Genomic DNA, 26,707 nt, shown 5'->3' with positions numbered 1-26,707 from the left:
GAAACAATCTAGATCGATATGGGCCTGTGATACGAGTTTTCATGGTCACACCAAAACAGAGACAGCGTAGCTACTGAGAAGCTGAACCAATATTCAGAAACAACAATAATGTACACTCCAAAATCTAGCAATCAACCTTTAAGATGTGAGCAGTACTCGTTTCTAAGTACTCCACAAACAACAACAGTTCTTGCAGCCATGCCAAGCCAAACTCAATGATACAGAGAAAACAAATACACCATGGGAAGGTAAAGTAACAGAAACTAAAGCCAATCGAAATTTGCAAGTTATGTGTCCACAACCACAAGCATAAATATGTGTGTAGCACGGGATTAGCAACCGACCAGATACCACAGCTACATGACTACACAAGAGATTTTTGATTTATCATAACCAGGAACCCTAGTTAGCTGCTTGTCTTTTTTTTTCAAGGAAGCTACTAGCTACTTAAATGCCTAAACAAGAGGTTCAAGCTAGCTAATTATCTGACATAGCAGACCGAGTGATCAGGTTACCATCCTTTAGGATAGTTAGATATCAGCAGACATCATCTTAAGTGGAGTCTTGCTCAGACAACACAATATGGCTTGGAACAAACTAATGCAAATTGGTAAATCGCAAGCAAAGCATAAATTTTTCCCAATAGCAATATGCAAACATTTAGCAGAAGTTATCCAATGCATATCACTGGAACCAGAAAACAGATTACATAACCAACACAAGTCTTCTCCATGCCATACGATGCTGCTAAATAAGTTCTACACTTAATGCCACTGAATCAAACCACAAATCTGCAAACCACATCGCCAACAATCTAAAACAGTGACTTGCATGTAGATACAGCAACAGCACACTAATGACTTTGGCATTTCCCATCGAGACATTTTGAAACATCAAAAGGGTTTGGGTTAGAAAGATCAAAAGCTGCTAGGTAGCACCAAGCTGTACCTTCTTGATGAAATGGAGTCTGAAAAACCATCAGCTCACAGCGTGCATTGGCCCATTTTGCAGAAGCCATTTTGGTCCTCAGGTTTGTACCTACTGGATCAGAAGGGGAATGACCATGGGTCAACACAATCACCATCTTTTCAAGAACTTGTGCTTGCTCAGCTATGAACTTGAGGAAGTCAAGCTCGCTTCTCGTCCCACGGAACTCACGGAGGACCACCTTCTTGATATGGCGCTGAACACATTCAATGGACCCTGCCTCCTTCCAGAACTTCAAATTTAATTTGCCAGCACCAGTGCATTGAGGTCCCCAGAACTTGAGGTCATCATTCTCGGACTGCAAATTAAATCGATCCAAGCACATAGATGATGGGTTATGGATTAGCAGTCTAATCTAATGCAAATACAAATTGAGGTATCCAGCTTGATTTTACCTGGATGTAGAGTGTCTCGACATTGGGAAAGCATCTGAGGAAACTCGGCAACATCCTCGCTTCAATGCGGGTTCCAAGTTTGACCTGAACTGCCAGCATCTGCACACTTAGAACAGTGGTGTTTGGGCTTGCCTTAGTCTGAGCCTGCAAATTGATGCAATTTGCGTTGCATGGAATAGAAAGAAGAAACTAAGATCACACATTGCCATGCAATTGTTCTTTAAGAAATAACTTTTCCATATAACCACCAGGTTTCAGAATAAAAACCACATTTACAAGAAAACGAAAATGATCATTCCCACCTTGATAATGGTGTTCCCAATCTCCAGTTTGTGCATTCCGGGCACCAAGAATCCTAGGAAACATAGCTTCGGGGCATGGACAATCATGATCTTGGAGGACATGTTGCATAAATCATCACCACCCCAAGCTTGCCACAACAAGAGCCTCTCCAGGCGTGGAGCGTGCAGCACAGTGATTTCTGGCACAAGACCCTGGCACACCTCCACCAACCGTAGGCTGTGGCTCCGAACGCGAAGGCAAACCGGCCACCGGCTGCCGACAATCAGGAGCTTCTCCAGAACGGGGCATCTGTTCAGCACGAAGGCGAGGTCCTCTTCCTTCATGACGAGGGAAAAGAGACCCAGCTCCCGTAGATAGGGGAAAGCGACGCTGCGAGGTAGGGTGGCGGTCTCCGGGAACCACCAGAATCCGATGTAGAGTTTGGTGAGCAAGGTGCACCTGAAGAGAGTGGCGGGGAGATGCGCTTCGTTGTCGATCGTCGTTGCGCGGTTGACAAAAATGAGTTCTTGGACGGCCTTGGCGGAGAGGTGCTGGAGCCAGAGCGCGATCTCATCCCGGTGCGTCTCCATCGGAGTGCCGACTGCCGAGGAGGTAGACGCAGCGGAAGGGGCCTGGGTGCGCGGCGAGGACGGTGGACACCGCGTCGGCGAGGCCACGCGGGTCAGCGCCGAAGCGGAACGGGAGGTGGCTGCGGCTGATCCCGACGGAGGCGGTGGGGAGGAGGTGGGCGTCGACGAGGACGAGCGGCGTCGTGTGCCAGACGCGGCGCCATTGAGTGGAGAGGACGGCCGTGCGCGCGGCGTCCTTGACGGGGAGGCGGGAGACAATGTTGCGGAGGATCCCGGCGGGGAGGCGGCTGATGCGGTCGACCCTGTCAGCGGCCCTCGCGGGGATGGCACCGGAGAGAGGGGCGGCGGTGGCGGCGGGCGGGTGGGGGATGTTGGTGAAGACGTTCTTGGTAAAACCCAACATGATGTTGTCCATCAAAAGGAATGGTGTGGGGGCGTGGGGTTGCGGCGGCGAGGGTTTTAGTCGTTCGGTGCGGTCCTGTGTGGGGGCGTGGGGAATGGTGTGGTTTTGATGTTGGTCGGCCGGTCCGGGTGGCGAGGGACACTGTGGTCTGTGGAGTTAAGGGTTTGTTCCTTGTCGACACTGGCGGAACTTTGTAAGGGCCAAAAGGACCATGGCCTCCCTGACTTTGCAAATTCTACACTAGATGAACAGTGATTTTGACACTGTTTATTATTGTAGCAAAAGGGTGGCCCCCTATTCTTGTGAAATTAGAAATCAAGCTCCGCCACTGCTTGTCGGGTTGTGTTGCTAGGCCAAATGTCCGAACTCGGGCGGACGGGCCGACAACATTTTGTGCATTCATTTCCACTTTATTAATGAGTACACTGATTAAACAAGCCACGTCATCTAGTTCATCCTGACGAGCCTAAAAAAAATTTAGTTAATCTTGATACAAAAGGCAGGTCATAAATTCATATAGGTCGGCCTTTTACTGACTATATAAATTATAAAATTTTTGTACAGATTGACAGTTATATTAATTATTACTCAAGATGTTGCTAGCCAGAGTATCATATCGAAGTCAGTATCAATATCTTAATAGATTTATATTTCTGATGGGAGAAAATATAATATTTGCAAGCTTATAAGGTTATTGGTTAAGTGTCATCATAACAATATAACACGGCTGTACCTTGGATGCAAAGTAATGGCAGGGCAAGTGGTGTCAGCTTCTTCGACCACAATCTCCTCGAGTGTTAACACCACTTACTGTGGTTGTGGATAGGTCAAGAGTGTGAGGTCATGCAAATGAGAGAAAGCAATAGGCTCGTGAATTAGGTGATGGATGACGGTGGATGTGAAGATTACTGTGGTCTGTGGATAGGCGAGGAATGTGAGTGGGACCCACATCACATTTATAAACTTACTTTTCTTTTCTTTTTTCAACTCACAAAATTGTTGAAATCGGATTTGTTTCTTCTTCAATGGTTTTGCATTTCACCCGACTCCAAGGGTCCAGAGCCCTAACAAATTATACTCTGACAAGATAATAAGACGACAAAGGACACTAAGAGCCTATTTGGTTGGCTGTGCAACCGCTGGCCAGCTCTCAGTATGCAGGGTCAGCTTGATTGGATGGCTACTCAGGTGTCAGGGCCAGGCTGGGCAAGTGCAGCCGTACCACCAGAGCCAGGCCCAGAAGGAATGAGGAAATCGACCATTTCTGCGCAACCTAGCTCGTGCTGGCGCAGCAAAAGGCGTGGGTGCGATGTGTCAGTGAGGCTGACCAGGGCACAGGATGCTTGCATGTGTCCAACCAAACAAAAACTCTAGACATACAGGCTGCATTAAAACAGCTAGCCAACCAAAGCTTCATGCATGTGTTGGACCTGGCCAACAGTGTTGAATATGTTCCAAATTCATATTGGGCTGGCCGACATTTGCCGTAGCGAAGCGGAGGCCCAAGCAAAGCCAACGGCAAGGCCGGAGTGATTAGGGTTTACTCCATTCATCTCTTGTAAGCTGCCATACAGCGTTGTAACAGACTCTCGAAATAGTGAAGTGTTTGCTGGCTGGCGCCCGTGGTTTTTCCCTCTCGCATTGGGAGGGTTTTCCACGTAAATCGTGTGTCCCGTGTGCTTGATTGATCGTGTTCTTTCGTCGCTTGTCGCCTCTGATTCCAACAAATGGTATCAAAGCCGTGGTTGGGTTGATTGATGGCGTCGATGAAGTTCGATCTTCCGCTGCTGGACTACAAGACGAGGTTCAACCTCTGGCAAGTCAAGATGCGCGTGATCCTTGCGCAGAACAACGACGCCGACGAGGCATTGGAGAGTTTCGGGAAGAAGGCCGAGGCGGACTGGACCGCCGAGGAGATTCGTCGGGATCGTAAGGCTCTGTCACTAATTCAGCTATATCTTCATAATGATATTTTGTAAGAGGTGCTGCAGGAAAGGACCGCTGCGAGCCTCTAGTTGAAACTGGAATCGATCTGTATGTCCAAGGATCTGACCAGTAAGATGCATATGAAGTTGAAGCTGTTCACGCTCAAGATGAAGGAGGGTGATTCGGTGATGAGCCACATATCTGTGTTCAAGAAGATTGTTTCTGACCTAGCGTCGATGGAGGTTCAGTATGATGATGAGGACTTAGGTCTTCTACTGTTATGTTCTCTGCCAAATTCCTTTGCAAATTTCCGTGACACCTTGCTTTTAAGCCGTGATGAACTAACTGTTTCGGAGGTTTATGAGGCACTCCAATCCAGGAAGAAGATGAAGGGCATGGTGCAGTCAGACGGATCGTCATCCTCCAAGGGGGAGGCGTTGCATGTATGAGGCAGATCCGAGCATAGGCCCTCCAATGACAGCAGCGGTCGTGAGAAGAGCAATGATGGCAGAGGCCGCTCAAAGTCCAAGCCTCCTGCTGGAAAGAAATTATGTAAGTATTGCAAAGGAAAGACTCATGTTATTGAAGAGTGCTGAAAGTTGCAGAATAAGGAGAAGAGGAAAAACGCCGCTAATGGTAATACCTCAAATGTTGTTTCTGCTGCTGCCAATAATTCTGATTCAGGAGACTGTTTGGCTTTACTCGCTGGTTGTGTTGCTAGTCATGATGAGTGGATACTTGATTTAGCATGTTCATTTCATATATGCAATAATAAAGATTGGTTTAGTTCCTTGAAGCCGTTGCAGAATGGAGATGTGGTGTGTATGGGAGATGATAACCCGTGTGAGATTGTGGGGATCGGCTCAGTTCAGATCAAGTCTCATGATGGCATGACACGCACACTGAAGAATGTGAGGTACATTCCGAGGATGAAGAGAAATCTTATCTCACTCAGTATTCTTGATGTAGTAGGTTTTAAGTACTCCGGTTCAAATGGGGTCTTGAAGGTATCTAAAGGTTCTCTCATTTGTTTGGTTGGTGATTTGAATTCTTCACATTTATATGTCCTTAGAGGTAGCACTTTACATGGTTCTGTTGATACTGCTGTTGTTGTTTATGATACTCAATCTAGTAAGGCTAACCTTTGGCATAAGCGTTTGGGGCATATGAGTCACCTTGGTATGGCTGAACTGATGAAGAGAAACTTGCTTAAGGGCTGCACATTGAGTGACATGAAGTTTTGTGAGCACTATAATTTTGGGAAGCACAAGAGGGTAAAGTTCAACACCTCAGTTCATACCACCAAAGATATTCTTGATTATGTACATGCTGATTTGTGGGGTCCTTCTCGTAAGCCCTCACTTGGTGGTGCTCATTACATGCTTACAATTATTGATGATTACTCTAGAAAAGTTTGGCCTTATTTTCTGAAAACTAAAGATGATACATTTGCTGTGTTTAAAGATTGGAAGGTTATGATTGAGAAGCAAACTGAAAGGAAGGTGAAATTGCTTCATACTGATAATGGTGGAGAATTTTGTTCGGATGCCTTTAATAATTATTGCAGGCAGGAAGGCATTGTCCGTCATCACACCATTCCGTACACTCCACAGCAGAATGGAGTGGCTGAGCGCATGAACAAGACCATCATTTCCAGGGCGCGCTGTATGTTGTATGATGCACGCATGAGCAAGCATTTTTGGGCAGAGGCAGCCAACACCGCGTGCTATTTGATCAACAGGTCACCTTCTATTCCATTAAATAAGAAAACTCCTGTTGAGGTATGGTCTGGCACACCTGCTGATTATTCACACTGCTTATGCACATGTTAATAATGGAAAATTAGAGCCTAGAGCTATTAAGTGTCTTTTCCTTGGTTATGGTTCTGGAGTCAAAGGATATAAATTGTGGAATCCAGAAACAGGAAAGACTTTCATGAGCAGGAGCATTGTCTTTAATGAATCCGTGATGTTTACTGACAGCTTGTCCTCAGATGTTTCAGATAGTGATGAGGTTGCACAGCAGCATGTCAGTATGCAGGTGGAGCTTTTAGATGATCAGTCAGGTGCATAGGAGCCTATTACTGATCAGGAAAATGATGCTGATGATTTTGAGGCTCATGATAGTGTTCAGCAAAATTCACCTTCTCATTTGCAGCAAGAGGAGGAATTACCTATTGCTCAGCGCAAGTCAAAGAGAAATTGTGGACCTCCTAAACATCTTATTGAAGAGTGCAATCTAACCTATTATGCTTTGAGTTGTGCTGAACAGGTGGAGAATTCACATGAGCCAGCCACATATGTTGAGGCCATTGATTGCGGTGAAAAAGAGAAGTGGATTTCTGCTATGCATGAGGAGATGCAGTCACTTGAGAAGAATCATACTTGGGATGTTGTACCATTGCCAAAGAAGAAGAAGATAGTCCGCTGTAAGTGGATCTTTAAGAGAAAGGAGGGTTTATCTCCAAGCAAGCCTCCAAAGTATAAGGCAAGGTTAGTAGCGAAAGGCTACAACCAAATTCCTGGTGTTGATTATAATGATGTTTTCTCTCCTGTGGTAAAGCATAGTTCCATTCGCACATTCTTTAGTGTTCTTGCTGCACATGATCTTGAGCTTGAGCAGTTAGATGTGAAAACTGCATTTTTGCATGGTGAACTTGAGGAGGATATATACATGGACCAGCCTGAAGGGTTCATAGTGCCAGGCAAGGAGAATTTTGTGTGCAAGTTGAAGAGATCCTTGTATGGTTTGAAACAGTCCCCTCGTCAGTGGAATAAATGGTTTGATTCATTTATGGTGTCGCACGGTTTTAAGAGGTCTAAATTTGATAGCTGTGTTTACATCAAGCATGTTAATGGATCACCTATTTATTTGCTCATTTATATTGATGATATGTTGATTGCTGCCAAGAGTAGAGTCGAAATTGCTAAGTTAAAGAAATTGTTGAGTAGCGAATTTGACATGAAAGATCTGTTGGAAATATGCTCTAGAGTCAATCATATTTCCTTGTATTCATGATTAATAAAGTGTACCTTGAATATTCATGGATGACAACTTGTATTGATTAATGCCTATGTGAAGTATTTGTGAAACTCTATACTTGTATGAATATTCTAAATGTTCCTAGTCGGAGTTCATGTGAGGATACACATGAATATTAGACTAGCATATGTATTAGTTGATTGACTACGTTTCACAAGTCATGGACATGGGGATGTCAAACTAATAATGTGGGCTCATGTGAGACATGAGACCGAACTGACCCAACATGAGATGATGACTTCTCATTACACAATATGTACGCTGTGTCCTAAGATCTGAGATCGTCATATGTACTCAAGATGTGAACTGACTTACTTAGAAGCCATCAAACGCTGCACCGTAATAGGGTAGTCATAAAGGAGGCTTTCGGGTCTGTTAAGAAGCATGCTGTGAGACATAGTCGGTCAAGATAGGATTTGCCCCTCTCTACAAGAGAGAGATATCTCTGGGCCCCTTGAGTGATTCGGATCAGGAAATGCATGGCCATGCTGGGATTAAGAGTTAACCAAGTATTCCGAATCACAGGATCGAGAAAGAGTGGTCGGCTTCAAGCAAGACCAAATATCGTGAGGCAAATGGAACAACATGTATAAGATTGTGACGGCTTGACAGATATGATTCGCGCGTGCTTAAGAGTTGACACGTCTTGCTAGAGGCCGCTATCAACTATTGGCCAGTAGGAGTACTGGGCCATGTCTATTCACGTGTGAGCCCATAGGGTCACACACTTAAGGGCCAGAAGCCTAATAAGGATGAGATCTGTCGTGGGCTTTTTAGGGTACCCACAGCCGGGTGGCGGAATACACCCGCCTAATTCCAGAGGGGGAGTACTCGGGAAGGTGCTAAGCGACTAGGCTGATCTAGCTTGGGGGCATGAACGCAAGAACACTCGGGTTTAGAATGGTTCGGGCCGCCGGAGCGTAATACCCTACATCCACTATGAGATGTATTGCTCTTAGTATGAATGAGTCTATCCTCTGCCCAGCCGGGGTTTTTTCCCTGAATCTTCCTCTAGCGAGCGTCTCCCTTTTATAGACCAAGGGGACGCGTACACAGGCGTTCAGACCCCGATAGGTGGGTCTAACGTGGATGTATAGTATACTGCGCAGAAAGCTTCAATGGAGCTACAACGGTTGAGAATCTCTTCCTGGATACGCTCCATCGCCCTCTAGACTCTCTGACCGAGGGGAGTCTTAATTTGTCCCATCGGCGAGGCGCCCGTTGGGGCCATGTAGCTTGCAGCGTAGTCTATCGAGGCTACTGTGTAGGCGTCATAATGAGTGAAGACGAGCCGTCGTGTCCAATTGGCATAGTAGTCTGACATAAGCGGCGTGGGCGGCGCCAGCGACTGCACTGTGCACCTTGGTAACACGCGGCCAATAGTGCAACCTGGCAAAAACCGCCACGGGCTCTGCTGTGGCAGATCGCACTTCCACCTACCGCATTGAATGCGGTAGGTAGGCGAGTCTTCCAGTGGAAGCCACGCAGCCCCGCGCGCGTGCTCGCACCTGTGGATACGTGGCGGCTCCGGACCAGCCCTAGGCGGGGTGTCGGTTCCACCCTGCTGAGGGGTCCGGATAATATATGGGGGTCCGGGACCCGGCGGGGATCCGGTACTCCCTGGGAGGTCCGGGGCTGCCAGCTGTTTTGGCTGAGGACTACCTCCTCCGGGGCACGTGGCGTCACCGGACCTTCCCTAAGCGGGGAGCGGGCCCGGGGCCGTTTGCCGGGAGAGTAGGGCTCCGGACCACAGGGGTCCGGCTGCTCGGCCGTCAGGGTGTAGTTAAGGATAACTATGAGACTCTTGCCTAGACACAACAAGAGGGGGTACCCCAGTCCTAGGGTACCGACAGTGGCCCCCGGGCCCACCTCGGGAGAGTTACGAACCCGCGGGTGGGGCCACCATCATGATGTGTTTCCATGCAACTTGGCTGTGTCGGTGTGGTCATGTCGAGAGCAGGTGCTCTAAACCCCTTGAAGGCCGGAACACCTGTTGCCAGGTTCAGGTACTAGAGCGCTCTCCATAGGGCGGTGAAGGTGTAGGCTTGGGGTATGGAACCAAGCCAAGCGGCTACACGGACCTCGGACCGCTCAGGGAGCGAGAATCACTTCCCCGGACCTGGCTCCTGGCGACCGTGGCGAGCGCTCTCCGCCAGAGCGGGCTACCGGAGTGGACTTGAGTCGACCGTGGCGAGCGGTCTCCGCCGGAACGGGCCACCGGAGTGGACTTGAGTCGACCGTGGCGAGCGGTCTCCGCCGGAGCGGGACACTGGAGTGGACTTGAGTCGACCATGGCGAGCGGTCTCCGCTGGAGCGGGCCACCGGAGTGGACTTGAGTCGACCGTGGCGAGCGGTCTCCGCCAGAGCGGGCCACCGGAGTGGACTTGAGTCGACCGTGGCGAGCGGTCTCCGCCGGAGCGGGACACCGGAGTGGACTTGAGTCGACCGTGGCGAGCGGTCTCCGCCGGAGCGGGCCACCGGAGTGGACTTGAGTCGACCGTGGCGAGCGGTCTCCGCCGGAGCGGGCCACCGGAGTGGACTTGAGTCGTTGCTGACGATCCCATGAATTACGCCACCGGACCTTGCAGCAAGGTGTAGGAAACTAGGCCTTACACTAGAAAGGAGCCCGGAACCTCTAGGAACTGTAGTCTTGGATACTAGGGGACTCGTAACAGTGCAGTGAAGTACGTAGGCTTAGGGTACGTTACCAGGCTAAGCTACGCGGAGCTTCTCTACCCCAGGATACGGGCACCACTTCTCCTGAGCAGGTCCCTAGGGGTCCGAACCGCCTTCCAGCTAGAAGGGGTGTCCCCACCTGACCACAAGCCAGCAACTCAACTTGGATCGTTAGTAACTAAAGAAAAGACTCCGTTTGGGAGAAAGACACAGTTAAACCAAAACGGATAAGTGTAATCAAGGTAAAGTTCAGATAAGACTGAGAAAGCGATTTTCCTTTATTGTGGTTATCGTGGTGTACATCAAAGGTTAGGATTACGAGGCCGGACCTCTACCGCTCTGGACCACTTGCTGGCGTTGCCTGTTTGTGCGATGAAGCCAGAGATCGGGTTTACAAGGGCGGACCTTTACCGCTCCAGACCACACGTAGGCGTCATGTTATTACAAGGATGTACTCTCTTAGTCTTATCTAGGGGTAACCTATAGCCGTTTTCTGTAAGGCCTGCACATTCCTAGCCGGAGCGGAACTGCAACCTTTGAGTTCTCCACAGTCATCGGAGGCGAAAGCATCCTGGACGTGCCTGAACTGCATCATCCAGCATCACCTCGGGAGCTCGGGGGGCCCTTCCCTGCCTAAGAACTGTCATATGCCTAGGTAGCATGGAGACGAATTCTTTGGCTTTGAATGGGAGTGGCCCAGCCGTCGTCGTCTGCCATCAGAAGTCAGCCCGATGACTGTTCATCACGAGATGGGTGCTCGCTTGGATGAGCACGAAGCGCGGAGAAGGGCGGTCGTTCGCCGGCTCGACCTTGGTGCTGGCGTTGGGCCCCCGCGCCTGGTGGCGGGGTCCTGTCTGCAGCAGCACCGAGAGAGACTCGGTCCTGGCGAGGGAGGAGACAACGGTCAACTTCCCTCGGGCCATAGCGGTCGGCTCCAAGCTTCATATTGAGAGAAAGCCTTGAGCCGACGCCATGCCGCCGCAGGGGAACCCTGGTGGTTGCTTGAGAGAAAACTTTGAGCCGGCACAGGCGTATTGTAGGGTGGCGCACAGCGGGTGTCTCTGCTGCGCGCCGCCGCGCCGGCTCTGAGGTGTCGCAATGGCGACGCACAGCAGGTGCCGCTGCCGTGCGGCGCCACACTGAGGGCATCGTCGTCTCGGTGCTGTGGCATGCGGCGTGGGTGACGCCATGCCTCTCTTCATCTCCTCATCACCGTTGCAGAGGATGAGCTCAGCCTCAGAAGCCTGGAGATCTAGCCAACGCCTGCCCTGTCCCCACGGACGACGCCAAATGTCGTGGGCTTTTTAGGGTACCCATAGCCGGGTGGCGGAATGCACCCTCCTAATCCCAGAGGGGGAGTACTCGGGAAGGTGCTAAGCGACTAGGCTGATCTAGCTTGGGGGCATGAACGCAAGAACACTTGGGTTTAGAGTGGTTCGGGCCGCCGGAGCGTAATACCCTACATCCACTGTGAGATGTATTGCTCTTAGTATGAATGAGTCTATCCTCTACCCAGCCGGGGATTTTTCCTTGAATCTTCCTCTAGCGAGCGTCTCCCTTTTATAGACCAAGGGGACGCGTACACAGGCGTTCAGACCCCGACTGGTGGGTCTAACATGGATGTATAGTATACTGCGCAGAAAGCTTCAATGGAGCTACAGCGGTTGAGAATCTCTTCCTAGATACGCTCCATCGCCCTCTAGACTCTCTGACCGAGGGGAGTCTTTATTTGTCCCATCGGCGAGGCGCCCGTTGGGGCAATGTAGCTTGCGGCGTAGTCTGTCGAGGCTACCGTGTAGGCGTCATAATGAGCGAAGCCGAGCCGTCGTGTCCAACTGGCATAGTAGTCTGACATACGCGGTGTGGGCGGCGCCAGCGACTGCACTGTGCGCCTTGGTAACACACGGCCAATAGTGCAACCTGGCAAAAACCACCACGGGCTCTGCTGTGGCAGAGCCCACTTCCACCTACCGCATTGAATGCGGTAGGTAGGCGAGTCTTCCAGTGGAAGCCACGCAGCCCCGCGCGCGTGCTCGCACCTGTGGATACGTGGCGGCTCCGGACCAGCCCCAGGCGGGGTGTCGGTTCCACCCTGCTGAGGGGTCCGGATAATATATGGGGGTCCGGGACCTGGCGGGTGTCCGGTACTCCCTGGGAGGTTCGGGGCCGCCAGCTGTTTTGGCTGAGGGCTACCTCCTCCGGGGCACGTGGCGTCACCGGACCTTCCCCAAGCGGGGAGCGGGCCCGGGGCCGTTTGCCAGGAGAGTAGGGCTCCGGACCACAGGGGTCCGGCTGCTCGGCCGTCAGGACGTAGTTAAGGATAACTACGAGACTCTTGTCTAGACACAGCAAGAGGGGGTACCCCAGTCCTGGGGTACCGACAAGATCCAAATTAGGCTGGACTTAGATGCACTAATGGGTTTAAGTTGGCCCATTACGGGATGCCTAAGGTGGGGCCCATGGAAGCCCACCTAAGGGGCGCCCAAAGAAGGTATAAATACAGGGGTTGGGGGCCCATTAGGGGATGCCTAAGGTGGGGCCCATGGAACAGTACCACTGCCGCTACAGTAACCCTAGCCGCCCCCTCCTCCCTTCTTCGCTTCCTCGTGCATCTAGCCCTAGTTCGTTCTCGCGGATCTAGCAATCCGGAGTGCGAAGCTTCTTCCCGTACGTGTGGACTTCATGAAGGTGCTGCGCTTGCTGCACAAGGACGAGCCGTTCGTGAGGAGGTTCACGCAACTGCACTGCTGGCTTCCATCTGCACTACACCGACGCACTACAGAAGTTCCGCAACCGTGCGTCTAGTGGTAATCCCATGATCTATAACTGCAGTAATCCTGATTTATGTGGTAGAAATTTTTTTGTTTTGCTACCCCATATTCCTTCAAGATCTTGGTGCTGCTAAGAAAATTTTAGGCATGGAAATTACTAGAGACAGAAAATCTAGTGTGCTATTTCTTAGTCAGTAGAATTATATTCAGAAAATTCTTCAGCGTTTCAACATGAATGATGCTAAGCCTGTCAGTACTCCTATTGCACCTCATTTTAGATTGTCAGCTGCTCAGTGTGCTAGTACAGATCAGGATATTGAGCACATGTCCAGAGTTCCTTATTCTAGTGCTGTTGGTTCTTTGATGTATGACATGGTCTGTTCTCGTCCGGATTTATCTTATGCTATGAGCTTGGTTTGTAGGTATATGACTAATCCTGGTAAAGAACATTGGAGGGCAGTTCAGTGGATTTTCAGGTTCCTCAGTGGCACTTCAGATTCTTGTCTGAATTTGGCAGAACTAAGAAGGGACTTATTGGCTATGTTGATTCAGATTTTGCTGCTGATGTTGATAGGCGAAGGTCACTCACAGGTTATGTGTTCACTATTGGCAGTTGTGCTATGAGCTGGAATGCTACTTTGCAGTCTGTTGTGGCTTTGTCTACTACTGAGGCAGAATATATGGCTATTGCTGAGGCGTGCAAGGAATTAATTTGGCTGAAAGGATTGTACTCTGAGCTGGTTGGGGCTGATTCTTGCATTGATTTATATTGTGACAGTCAAAGTGCTATTTACCTTACCAAAGATCAAATGTTCCATGAGAGGACAAAGTATATTGACATCAAGTATCATTATGTACGTGATGTGGTCGAGGAAGGTAAGCTGAAGGTATGCAAGATCAGCACTCATGATAATCCAGCTGATATGATGATTAAACCAGTTCCTGTTGCTAAGTTTGATATGTGCTCAAGCTTAGTTGGTTTAATTAATTAGCCCAAGAGACTATTTGGCGCCAGTTGTATTTTTCTTCATGATGTTCAGGATGAAGTGAAGATGCTGCAAGAGAAATTGTCTCAAGGTGCAGTTTGTTGAATATGTTCCAAATTCATATTGGGCTGGCCGACTTCTGCCGTAGCGAAGCGGAGGCCCAAGCAAAGCCAATGGCAGGGCCGGAGTGATTAGGGTTTACTCCATTCATCTCTTGTAAGCCGCCATACGGTGTTGTAACAGACTCTCGAAATAGTGAAGTGTTTGCTGGCTAGCGCCCGTGTTTTTTCCCTCTCCCATTGGGAGGGTTTTCCATGTAAATCGTGTGTCCCGTGTGCTTGATTGATCGTGTTCTTTCATCGCTTGTCGCCTCCGATTCCAACAAACGGGAGCCTGGCTCACTTGGTACGAACCTGGCTCAGTAGAACAGGAAACCAATTAGGCTCTTGGGTCTGATTCATTGCCTGCATGAGTGCATGCAAATCCTCGTGTTTGGTTATCTATACTTGTCCAGCCTGGTTGAGAAGAGATGTTTAGTTACCTGTACATGTCATGTCTCTAAGATAAGATTAGAAAAAATAATTAATTTTATAATATTTACCTTATGAAGTTGTGTTTTAATGATTTCATTTTACCTTTGTAAATCTTAATCTAATTTAAAATATATAAATATTACTTAATATATGCTAATCATATACTAATAATATCATCAGCAAGCTAATACCAGACTCGAGTGTGAAGAGATCAAAGAGGATTCAAGAATTCATAATTGAAAAAGAGGAACAAAATCCAAATTAAGAGCAACCAGTAGTCAAACTGCAGTGCTAAACCAGAGTAGCTTAGGTACAGATAGCAGCCACTACTGCTACTCTAGCCTATTTCTTAGGGTTTGTGTTCAATCGATGCCCAGCCCGAGATCCAGACCAACCTTAATAGGAGTGGCTTGGTCAAAAGTAAAATGAAAATTACAGCAACTTAAGTGAAGTCGATGAAGAGGTGTGTAGAGCGCCGACTTCCTCTGAGCGTCAAGCTCCCTTGTTACTCTGACGAAACTGAAGATGTCTCCATGGTGTATGGCTGACAATTGCCCCCTCCTTAACATCCTTGTCCTCAAGGGTGAAAAGATGGAAACACCTTGCGTATGAAATCAGCATCTTCCCATGTTGCTTGAGTAGAAGAAAGATTTGACCACTGAATGAGCCACTGTACAATTGGTTCGTTGTTACGAGGGATCAGCCTTCATTCCAGAATGGAAACTGGTGCCACTTTAATGTTGCCGTTGTCATCAATCAGTGGTAGGTGTTTTGTTGGAACAGCATGAGGCCCAATGTGTTTTTTCAGTTGACTGACATGGAAAACAGGGTGAAGCAAACATCCTTCTGTCATTAGTAATTTGTATGCCACCTTGCCAATTTTCTCCAAGATTCTGAAAGGACCATAATATTTTGAATGTAGCTTCAGTGAATTATGTATGCTCAGAGAGGTTTGCCTGTATGGTTGTAACTTTAAATAAACCATGTCTCCCAGTTCTTTCTTTCCTGTTTTTGTCAGCTTGGTGCTTGATTCTTGATTGAGCTTTGATGAGATTGTCTCTGATAAGTTGTGTAGCTAGTTGCCTATTTTGTAATATCTCTCTAGCATTGTCATCAGGACAATCTGGGAGTACTACTTCTGCCACCATAGGAGGAGGAAAGCCATACAGAGCTTGAAAAGGGGTAATGTTGAGGGAAGTGTGGAAAGAAGTGTTGTACCACCATTCAGCCAATGACAACCAGTAATACCATTTATTTGGTGTGTTGAAGCACATGCATCAAAGATAATTTTCCAAGCATTGATTGACCCTTTCGGTCTAACCATCAGTCTCAGGGTGATATGATGTACTCAGATGTAACTTAATGCCTAGAGATTTGAACAGTGCTGCCATAATTTGCTGGTGAACACTATATCCCTGTCAGTGACTATTACAGCGGGAAGACCATGCAGTTTGAATATATGCTCCAAAAATAGTGTGATAACATCAGAAACTGTGAAAGGGTGACTAAGGGCAAGAAAATGAGCATATTTTGTAAATCTATCGACCACCACTAATATCACATCTGTGTTGTTTGACTTGGGTAGGCCTTCCACAAAATCCATTGATATATGGGTCCAAGCCATATCAGGAACAGGTAAAGGCTCTAATAAGCCTGGATATGGAGTGTGCTCGGCCTTGTTTTTCTGACACACAGGACAAGCTTTGATGTAGTCTTTCACTTCTTGATTCATATTGGGCCAATGAAACACCAATTTTAATCTTTGATAAGTGGCTCTTTCTCCAGAATGACCCCCCAATGCTAATTTGTGAAATGTTTCCAACAGTTGTTGTTTCAGAGAATCTGTGTTGCCAATGTATACCCTGCCTTTGAATCTCAGAATGCCATTCTTGAAGGAGTAATGAGGAGCAGCATTGGTATCGACAGAGAGTTTGGTGATGAGATCCATGCATTTAGGGTCTTGAGTGTAGGTTTCAGCAACTTGTTCGATCCAAGCAGGAATGACACGAGTGATTGCTAGTAATTCAGAATGGGGAGCTCTAGATAGTGCATCGGCAGCTTTATTTTCTTTGTCCTTTTTGTATTCCACTGTGTAATTGTAACCCAGCAGTTTCACTAGTAATTTATGTTGTATGCCTTCTACTAGCCTTTGGTCATGAATATATTTGAGACTAAGCTGATCAGTTCTAATAATGATAGAAGAACTTGCAAAATAGTGTTTCCACTTTTTTAAAGCTTCCATAATTGCCATTGCTTCCTTTTCATAAGTAGATGCAGCTGTTGCTTTTGGTCCCAATGTTTTGCTGAAAAATGCTATTGGTTGTCCATTCTGCATAATCACAGCCCCAATTCCATGACCACTAGCATCAGTCTCGAGGATGAATGGCTGACTGAAATTTGGAAGAGCAAGGACTAGTGGAGAAGACATGATTGATTTCAACTGCTGAAAGGCTTCTTCCTGATGTTGTGTCTAGCTGAAAGCATCTTTCTTCAATGCATCAAATAGTGGTCTGCATATGATCCCATATCCTTTAATGAATCTCCTATAATATCCTGTCAGGCCCAGAAATGCTCTCAACTGAGTTACAGTTTGTGGTGAAGGCCATTTCTGGATGATGCTGATCTTAGTAGGATCTGTAGCCAATCCTGATTTACTGATAATATGACCTAGGTACTCCACTTCCTTTTGACCAAAAATGCATTTACTCAGTTTGGCAAATAGCTGATTTTCTCTAAGCACTTGTAGGATTGTTCTCAAATGTTGAAGATGCTCTTGCATAGATGCACTGTATACTAAAATGTCATAAAAAAATACCAGAGCAAATTTCCTTAGAAATTCTGCCAGAATAGTGTTCATGAGTGACTGAAAAGTGGCTAGTGCATTGGTTAGTCCAAAAGGAAGAACCACATATTCAAAATGGCCCATGTGAGTAGTGAAAGCTGTTTTGGAAATGTCCTCCTCTTTCATTCTGATTTGATGGTACCCAGATCTCAGATCAATTTTTGAAAATACCTCTGCTCCAAATAATTCATCCAATAAATCTTCAATTATGGGAATAGGATATTTGTTCTTGATTGTAATCCACACACAATCTCCATGTGCCATCCTTCTTCTTTACCAGAATCACAGGAGAAGAAAATGGACTAATGCTGGGTCTGATCATGTTGGAGGTCAATAGGTGTTTAATGTCATGTTGGAGGTCAATAGGTGTTTAATGAGTTCTTCCATGGCATTCTTTTGATGGAACGGTAACCTGTAAGGCCTCTGATTGATAACCTTTGTCTCATCCAATAGGGCAATGGCATGATCAATTTTCCTCTTTGGTGGGAGTTCTGCAGGGTCTTTAAATACATCACCAAACTCTTGTAATAATGATTGGATCTCAACATTTGTCTGAACTGCAGTAGGTGGTGGATCTGGAAGTTCACTGTTGTTCAGTACTATGACATTAGAGACTACCCTTCTCTTAAACAACTGACACAACTTCTTAGTGCCAATAAGCAAATGTTTTGGTGGTAAAGATTCATCCACCAATGTGATCAGGGAGGTACCATCCTTGGTTACAGATAATTCTCTTGTTTTTATATTGAGGCCAATTGGGCTGTGAGCAAAGATCCAATCAGCTCCCAGTATGATATCATATCCCTTGATTTCAAGCAGCATGAAATCAGAAACAAATTGATGGCATCGGATAGTGTAGGGGCATTATAAGCAAGCAGATGTGCTGCTCATTGGGTTTCCACTTGCTGCAGTAACATGAACAGCTGGAACTGATGTTATTGAACAATGAGCTCTCACAGCAAATTTAGCATTAATAAATGAAACATCACTGCCACTATCAACCAGGGCGGTAGCTGTTACTTTTCCAATCTGAACTTTCAGTGTAAAAGCAGCTGAGTCATTAGATGTGAAACCTAATGCATGCATTGAAATTTGCAATGTAGGTATTTGCTTTGCATCCTGAAATTCAACTTCAAAGTCTAAGCTATCCTCCACTACGGCCACCTCCTCTTTACCTTCTTTGTTTTCCACGAGAAGCACAGAATAAATCTGTTTCCCTTTACACACCTTTGCATGCCCAGGGACCCATGGTTCCCTGCACTTGAAACACTTGCCAGCAGCCTTCAATTCAGCTATAGAATTGCCAGGAGATTCTTTGCCTTCCGTATGAGATGCCCACTGTTTGACAGGTTTGGAAGTGGTATTTGCAGGTATAAACCTTCTTGATGGAGCAGCTTGCTCCAATCTCTTTGCAAACCAGAAGGCTTCAGCTAAAGTTGGAGGTTTGTGACACTGAAGGTGATGTTGTATGTAATCTTTCAGGCCAGCTACAAAGCTTGTGATAAAATAATCATCAAGTAAAGATGGATTTGTTCTTTTAACCAATCCCATCAACTCCTCAAACTTGTCGACATAATCATGTATAATACCAATTTGCTTCAAGTTATGAAATTGTGCAATGATGTCGTATGAAGAGGCTTCATGAAGTCGATCACCCAGCATTCTACAAAACTGATGCCATGGTAAAGTATTTGCATTACACCCACTTCCTCTCCACCAGTTTTCTGCCTTACCATGGATGTACAAGACTGCAATTTTAACTCTTTCTTTAGTAGGGACTCCAACTAACTCAAAGAATTTTTCTGCTTTTCTTATCCACCCATCTGGATCAGTTCCATTAAATTCAGGAAAACTCAGTTTGGGACTGTTGGCAACAGTTCTATACTGATAATGCATCTGAGTAGTAAATTGATTAGCAGGTGGCATGATGATGGCATCAGGAATGTGTGGGTGAACCTGGTGGTGAAATTGGACTTGCCCCTGTGGGCCTTGTTGCTGTGTTTTCTGTGGTGGAGGCCCTTTAGGAGAATTAGCAAACTCATAGAATTTTTCCAACTCTTCAGCATTCCAAGGACAATCATCCAATTCATATTCAACAAAAACATTGTCATGATGAGACCAGTCTACTTCTTCAGGAGCGTCAAAATGAGCATGGGTGGAATGTGGGGTGGGAGTAGAAATGCCTTGTCTCCTGAGGCTTTTTACCTTTGAAGCTGGAACCTTTATCCTCCACTGCCAGTTTGTCGATAGTGACCAAGAGCTTGTCCAACGTTGAGCTCATCTTGTCGTTGTGCTTTTCCTGCTTCTTCATGAATGAATCCAGTGTCCTCCGTATCCCATCAACTTCATCAGCCGTAGCATACTCTTCCACTTCTACTTCGCCGCCCGTGGCCTTAACCATCTTCTCCCCTTGCAGATACGGTTTGAGACTTGCTCGCCCCTTTTTGATCCGCAAGTAATGTCTACCGCCGCCTAGGTTACGACTATGGATGAGGAATTTTACACAAGGACCTGCCTTGCAACCCAGTCCACAGAGTAACCTACCACCGTCGCCTCCTCGGATCCGAACCGACCTGTTGGCTCACGGAATTTTACGCAAGAATAATGCCTTGCAACCCTCGCCGCAAGTTGATTCCTCCGATAATTGAAGGGAAAATTGGGGATTTGTTCACGGATTGGGGTGGGATGGGTGGGATTTCACGCGAGTGAGTCGCAACCACCAAACCACCGCGCCGATCGGTCTCAATCCTGAACTCTGGCTTTGGAAACGGAACACGAGCCAAGGATGGCTGGCTCTGAGTACCAATTGTGAGGAGATCAAAGAGGGTTCAAGAATACAGAATTGAAAAAGAGGAACAAAATCCAAATTCAGAGCAACCAGTAGTCGAATTGCAGTGCTAAACCAGAGTAGTTTAGGTACAGATAGCAGCCATGGCGGCTGAGGATATGACTACTGCTACTCTAGCCTATTTCTTAGGGTTAGTGTTCAATCGATGCCCAGCCCGAGATCCAGACCAGCCTTAATAGGAGTGGCTTGGTCAAAAGTAAAATGAAAATTACAGCAGCTTAAGTAACAGCCGTTGGATGTCCATTGGACAATCAGGAGTGAAGTCGATGAAGAGGTGTGTAGAGCGCCGACTTCCTCTGAGCGTCAAGCTCCCTTGTTACTCTGACGAAACTGAAGATGTCTCCATAGTGTATGCCTGACATCGAGCCAAACCGACTAATAGTATAGTATCATTAGCAAGCTAATACCTGGCTCCCGCGAGCCAGACCCATCAAAAACGGCTGATCTACTCTAAAAAAACGGCTGATCTTGAAGTTTCCCCCGAGCCGACCTGTACGGCCACACGTTGGGAGCCAGGTCCGGCCGCCTGCCCAGCCATCCAATCAGACCCTGCATGTATGTAGGATTTGGGGAGCCTGCCCCTTACAGATATCTGATACGGGAAGGGATGTTCACTCTGCACGCTTTTACAAAAAATATTCAGCACAAGTAATCAATTAAGGCATGCTATCAATTGATTTTAGACAAGATTCAGCACCATGACTATTCACTGCAATGGCACACCAGAACCAGCAGAATGCAAGCACCGGCGTGCTGCACCAAGATTCAGAAGCAACTGCACCGTACATTCCAAAACCCAGATGTGAGCAGTACTGGTTTTGAGTACTGTGGTACCGACGTATCATCCAGGAACAATCATTCATGTATAATATCTTGCTTGTGCTTAAGGAACAAACAATTAAAGCTAAACTTGTTGACGAGTTGACAACCACAAACATGTCTAGTAGGGTCTTTTTGCATTGCTGGAGCCTAGTTTACAACCCTGTCCAAGCATCCAAACATGAACAACCTGCATTCCACAAGCCTGTCTAGGGTCTAACCCAGGCAAACAATCACCACTTATATAATACGAACTAGCACATGTGCAGAGGCTGGATAACCTTTCCATCATCTTAAATGGCGCACATTGACATGATATTACACAGCTACATGCCTACACAGTACTGTTTTCTCATAACCAGAAACCCAAGCTGCCTAGCTACTTATCTGAGATAATAGGTAGTGGTAAGATTATACACAATCCTTTAAGTAGTGTTTCAAGCATCAGTTGTGCTGTAGCATACCCAAATTTGTTAGACAGCTGCCGATATCTGCCTTTGGTGGAGGTCTTGCCTTTGAGTCTGACAGCACAATGCAAATACAACTTAACTATTAACAAATATAAATATATGATAATGCAAGCAGCTAGTAAGGATAGCATGACAGGGCCTGGTGAAAATCTGAAAATATGGGAAACAAACCAACATAAACTAAAATCAACGTAACCGAATCATAGCATAGATATGGGAGCCTCTAAATTGACTAAAAAACTTCAGAATAAGCTACTAATAAGTGGAAGGCATTAGGAATTTGGGATCTAAAAGCAGTACAGTTTAGAGAAAAATGGGAGCCACAAGATCGTAGCAATAGTTCGAAAAAAGAAAAGGTCATAGCAATATGGTGACATTGACATAGCATACCCAAGTAGAAGTGGGTCCAAACAAATAATCAGTGATGCGCCTAAGCCCACGCAACCAAATAGAATTGGATCCAAACAAATAACTAGTGATGTGCCTACACTCAGGTTCTTTGTTTTGAGAAAGCCTATACCAACAGCTAGTCTATGATAACTGCACACAGAAAACAAATTTGGTGTGGGAAGAAAATATCTGAAACATTTTATATCAACAGCTTAGGATATATTTGTTACGAAGAGTTAAACATATCTTCGCTTACATTTGTGAAAGACAGGGTAGTTCTTCTCTATAAAATGCAATGCAAATGGCTAAATCTAAATTGGAGCTAACAGTATGCTCTATGCTTATTGTAGGCAACCTCTTAATCAATACAACAACTTAAGCTATATAAAAAAATGCCATGGTAGAAGTTAGAAGAAATGCTGACCTAAGCTTATTTGTTTAAGGTAAGAACATTCACTAAACATAGACCTCTATAATAAACGGGAGTATTTGCCCCCAAACATAATAATCATAACAAGCAAGATCTTCATAGGTGGTCAAAGAATGACAATAAACATCAAAGTAGAAAACAATACGAACTAATTAAATAGCATGAGAAAATGGATTGACAGTACACAAAAGAGAAAGACTGTAGATAACCCTACTGACAACTTGATGTCAGGATGTGACCAATTAATCATGAACGATAATAATTCACTAAAGTAATATGTGATGGGAAATAGAATCTTCATTTCAAGGAATACGCCAATGGAAATTGGTAGGATAGCAAGAAAAGCATAAATTTTCCCCCTCAGCAATTAGCTCACAGTTAGCAGAAGCTGCCCAATGCAATATGACTGACATCAAAGTACAGAAACAAGTTTTGTGCACGCCACATGCTGCTGCTAAATAAGTTCAAAATAAAGTCACTGAAGCCAAGCATAGAAACGTTCCTATTCCTCAAATGATACATTGCCAATAGTCTCAAAGAGTGCCTTGCATGTGGATTTTGGAACAGCACACTTTTGACTTTGACATGTCATATCGACACATTTTGAGATATCAAAAGGGTCTGGGTTGGAAAGATCAAACGCTGCTAGGTAGCACCAAGCTGTACCTTGTTGATGAAATAGAGTCTGAAAAATCATCAGTTCACAGCGTGGATTGGCCCAATTTGCCGAAGCCATTTTAGTCCTCAGGTTGGTACCCACAGAATCTGTAGGAGAATTTCCATGGGCCAACACAATCACCATCTTCTCAAGGACTTGTGCATGCTCAGCAATGAACTTAAGGAAGTCAAGCTCACTTCTGGTACCCCGGAACTCCCGGAGAACAACCTTCTTGATGTGCCGCTGAACACATTCTATTGGACCCACCTCCCTCCAAAACTTGAGATTCAGTTTGCCTGTGCCAGTCGATTGAGGTCCACATAACTTGATGTCATCGTTCTCGGACTGCAAATTGAATCAATCAGAACACATTGATGACAGGTCCGTGGATTAGAAGTCTCATATGACACAATTACAAATTGGAGAATTGGGTTTAAATTTTACCTGAACGTAGAGCGTCTCCACGTTGGGAAAGCATCTGAGGTAACTAGGCAACATCTTGGCTTCAATGCGGGTTCCAAGTTTAATTTGAACTGCCAGCATCTGGACACTCAGTACAGTTGTGTTTGGGCTTGCCTTAGTCTCAGCCTGCAATTTGATGCAATTTTGTGGTTGCAAGGAATGGAAAGAGGAAGCTAAGATCACAAATTGCCTTATAACCGTTCTTTAAAAAAACATGGTCATATAACCACCAAGACTTAAAATGAAAACCACATTCACAAATCACAAGACAGAAATGAGCATAATGCTTCCCACCTTGATGACGGTGTTCCCAATCTCCAGTTTGTGCATTCCAGGCACCAAGAATCCTAGGAAGCGCAGCTTTGGTGCATGCCCAATCTTGACCTTGAAAGACAGGTTGGTGAAACCACCGGCACCCCAAGCGTCCCACATCAAGAGCCTCTCCAGGTGTGAAGCATGCACCACTGTGATTTCGGACGCGATACCCTCACATACCTCCACGCAGCGTAGACTGTGGCACTGAATGCGGAGGCACACTGGCCACCGACTTCCGACAATCAGGAGTTTCACCAGGACGGGACATCTGTTCAAAACGAAGATGAGGTCCTCGTCCTTCATGATGAGGGAAAAGAGGCCAAGCTCCTGGAGGTAGGGGAATCCGGCGGCGCCTTTTAGGGTGGCGGTTTCTGGTAATCTCCAAAAGCCGATGTAGAGCTTGGTGAGGGAGGTGCACCTGAAGATCGTGGCGGGGAGGAGCACGTCGGTGTCGAATTTCTTAACGCAGTTGATAAAGAAGAGCTCTTGGGTGCCCTTGGCGAAGAGGTGCTGGAACCAGAGCGCGAGCTCATCCCGGTGCGGAGCCATTGGTGTACCGGTGAGGTACACGCAGCAGAAGGGACCCGGGTGCGCGGCGAGGACGCTGGTCACCGCGTTGGCGAGGCCACACGGGGCGCTGGAGAGGTCGCGCTCGGGCGGGACGGCGCCGAGGCGGAACGAGGATGTGCTGGCCCTGTGGATGCTCCCGGTGGTGCCGGCGACGGGGAGGAGGTGAGCGTCGACGAGGACGAGTGGCGTGGTGTGCCAGACGCGGCGCCAGCGCGTGGAGAGCATGGTGGTGCGCGCGGCATCCTTGACGGGGAGTCGGGAGACGATGTTGCGGAGGATCCCAGCTGGGAGGAGACTGATGCGGTCGACCCCATCGGGGGCTCTCGCCGGGACGGCGCCGGAGAGGGGGGCGGCGTTGGCGGCAGGCGGGTGAGGGAGGTTGATGAAGGCGCTCTTCGTCAATGTGAGCACGGTCTCGTCCATCCCAAAGAAATTGAGGCTGGGGACCAGCGTCTTAGCAATGTCGACGTCCATGGCACCTCGGCTGGTACTCCACGGCCGCCGCCACCGCTGACAGCGGAAACCAAATTTGAGGGTTGCGGTGGCTAGGGTTTGGGTCGGCGCGTTCCGGGTCGGGGATGGAGTGGAGTGGGTTTGAAGTTGTAGCCACCTGCTTACAAACCGAGTTCAAATACATCAATAATTTACAAGATTAACACTTACATAGACATGACTAAAGTTGAATACAAAAATCCTACAACTACTCTAGCTTACATCAGTTCTAATCCACCCCGACCGGTCGGACCGGTTCACCCAACCGGTCGAACCGGTCGGCACCCCGCTGCCACTCCACCGGTCAGACCGGTCTCACGGACCGGTCAGACCAGTCTACGCAAAACAGAAAGGCTGCACACTCAGCCCACAAGTGTACAACTCGACAACGCCCTAACCTAAGGGTCCCGCTCGTCGACCTACCACCCCTCTGCATCCCGGCAGATGAACTTAACACAATAGGGGCAGAAGTCGACGTCCGGGTGTCCTGTAATAATAAATGTGGCAACAAACCATGAGTATTCTAATACTCAGCAAGGGTTACCCGACCAGTGGGTATAATTTAGCCAACATAATTAGACATGCAAGACTTTTGGCTGGTGGTTATTTTGCAGAAACCGCGGCTAAAGTAAGTCCTTACTTTCATGATTTTAGCCCTGATTGTATATATAATCTAACCATGATCTATCATTAGCATAAACTAATTATAGCAAATATGGTGGAGCAACAGGTATAAAATCAATATAGAGAAACCTTATATTAATCACTTATCATCCATACTCGCACTACGCTGCGACTCGGTGATCAAGGTGCTCATATCCGAGAGCGACTGACGGCGATTTAACATTGCAAGGTGGACCTAAACAACACGGCACGTATTTGCCCCGTCGGACTATACATGCCAACCATTCCCCTCCCCACCTCGAACTACAGGAACCAGCCCAACGACATATGGTCAGCCGAGATCAACGTGAGACCACCAAAATTAAACATATGCATCTTAATTCTCCGCGACTACTCGACTCGCCCCAGGAGTTGGGTGCGGGTTCCTGTACTTTCGAAGCAAGGCAATACTCGGCTTACCGGTTTCGACTACCTCCTACTCCCGGTATGCGGTTAGTACAGTTCAAACATGATCAGCAGAGCCAACAACGGCTCGGTCCTTAACCGACACAGACGGGACTAAGACACCCCGAAACCCTGTCCTGCTGCCATACCTATACATCATCATTCCCCGTCCGGTCTCAATTCTCCATTTATTGCGTATCAATTTCACAACTCATGTACTGGAATAAGACTATACCCTGTATCTCGCGAGTAACCGGAAATTACTCGACTTCTAAACATCCTATATCTCGCGAGTGGTAAGAGGTCACTCGTCTTCTACCGGGAACTATTCAGCATAGCACTTCTATCGTCCTATACATACTAGTATAAACACGAGGAAACCTAGAGATCATGCAGCTAGGGTTGCAAGAAATTGCTAAACCTAATGCACAAGTAGTAGAGACATATATATGTGTTATAATTTGAAATAATAGGAGTTGCACCGGGGCTTGCCTTGCATCTGCTGCTCAACACTAGGATGAGTTGAGCCTTGGGCCGACTCCCCGCGAACCTCCTCCTGCGGGGCTGGCCCCTGCGGCTCCTGTGGCTCCGCAACCACCTCGTACACGACCTCATCCGCCGCGGCTGCTACATGTGTGCATATGCATATGACATGAGAATGCATGCATGATTTATAAGGATTATAAGTAACTAATAGCCAAAATAATTTCTAACTAATTGTACCAACTACCCCGACTTTCACCTTCTCAGCC

At 47.0% G+C, this 26,707-nt stretch overlaps 2 protein-coding genes across 2 annotated transcripts; both read right to left on the bottom strand.

Moving 5' to 3' along the window:
• Positions 1-659: 659 nt before the first annotated feature.
• Positions 660-2,254, bottom strand: LOC120651873. The gene is made up of 3 exons (XM_039929520.1): positions 1,685-2,254; positions 1,383-1,526; positions 660-1,285 (listed from the first exon to the last, which is right to left on the bottom strand). Exons 1-3 carry the CDS (start codon positions 2,252-2,254, stop codon positions 854-856), a joined length of 1,146 nt encoding a protein of 381 aa, XP_039785454.1. The 3' UTR covers positions 660-853.
• A 20,503-nt stretch (positions 2,255-22,757) lies between these two features.
• On the bottom strand, positions 22,758-24,969 carry LOC120700324. Its single transcript, XM_039984552.1, has 3 exons — positions 23,805-24,969; positions 23,493-23,636; positions 22,758-23,393 (listed from the first exon to the last, which is right to left on the bottom strand). Exons 1-3 carry the CDS (start codon positions 24,867-24,869, stop codon positions 22,893-22,895), a joined length of 1,710 nt encoding a protein of 569 aa, XP_039840486.1. The 5' UTR covers positions 24,870-24,969; the 3' UTR covers positions 22,758-22,892.
• Between the last annotated feature and the right edge of the window lie 1,738 nt (positions 24,970-26,707).

The sequence above is a fragment of the Panicum virgatum genome, chromosome 1K (genome assembly GCF_016808335.1).
Source record: "Panicum virgatum strain AP13 chromosome 1K, P.virgatum_v5, whole genome shotgun sequence".
In the NCBI taxonomy this organism is placed as follows: domain Eukaryota; kingdom Viridiplantae; phylum Streptophyta; class Magnoliopsida; order Poales; family Poaceae; genus Panicum; species Panicum virgatum.
This window is presented reverse-complemented; position numbering and strand designations above follow the sequence as displayed.

What these genes read in the sequence shown, in the direction of transcription:
- LOC120651873 (XM_039929520.1), bottom strand. Translation starts at nt 2,254, where the DNA reads ATGGAGACGCACCGGGATGAGATCGCGCTCTGGCTCCAGCACCTCTCC. An exon ending in TTGGGAACACCATTATCAAG is followed by an intron (nt 1,527 to 1,684) that starts GTGGGAATGATC and finishes ATCAATTTGCAG; the next exon opens with GCTCAGACTAAGGCAAGCCC. An exon ending in TCGAGACACTCTACATCCAG is followed by an intron (nt 1,286 to 1,382) that starts GTAAAATCAAGC and finishes TTTAATTTGCAG; the next exon opens with TCCGAGAATGATGACCTCAA.
- LOC120700324 (XM_039984552.1), bottom strand. Translation starts at nt 24,869, where the DNA reads ATGGACGTCGACATTGCTAAGACGCTGGTCCCCAGCCTCAATTTCTTT. An exon ending in TTGGGAACACCGTCATCAAG is followed by an intron (nt 23,637 to 23,804) that starts GTGGGAAGCATT and finishes ATCAAATTGCAG; the next exon opens with GCTGAGACTAAGGCAAGCCC. An exon ending in TGGAGACGCTCTACGTTCAG is followed by an intron (nt 23,394 to 23,492) that starts GTAAAATTTAAA and finishes TTCAATTTGCAG; the next exon opens with TCCGAGAACGATGACATCAA.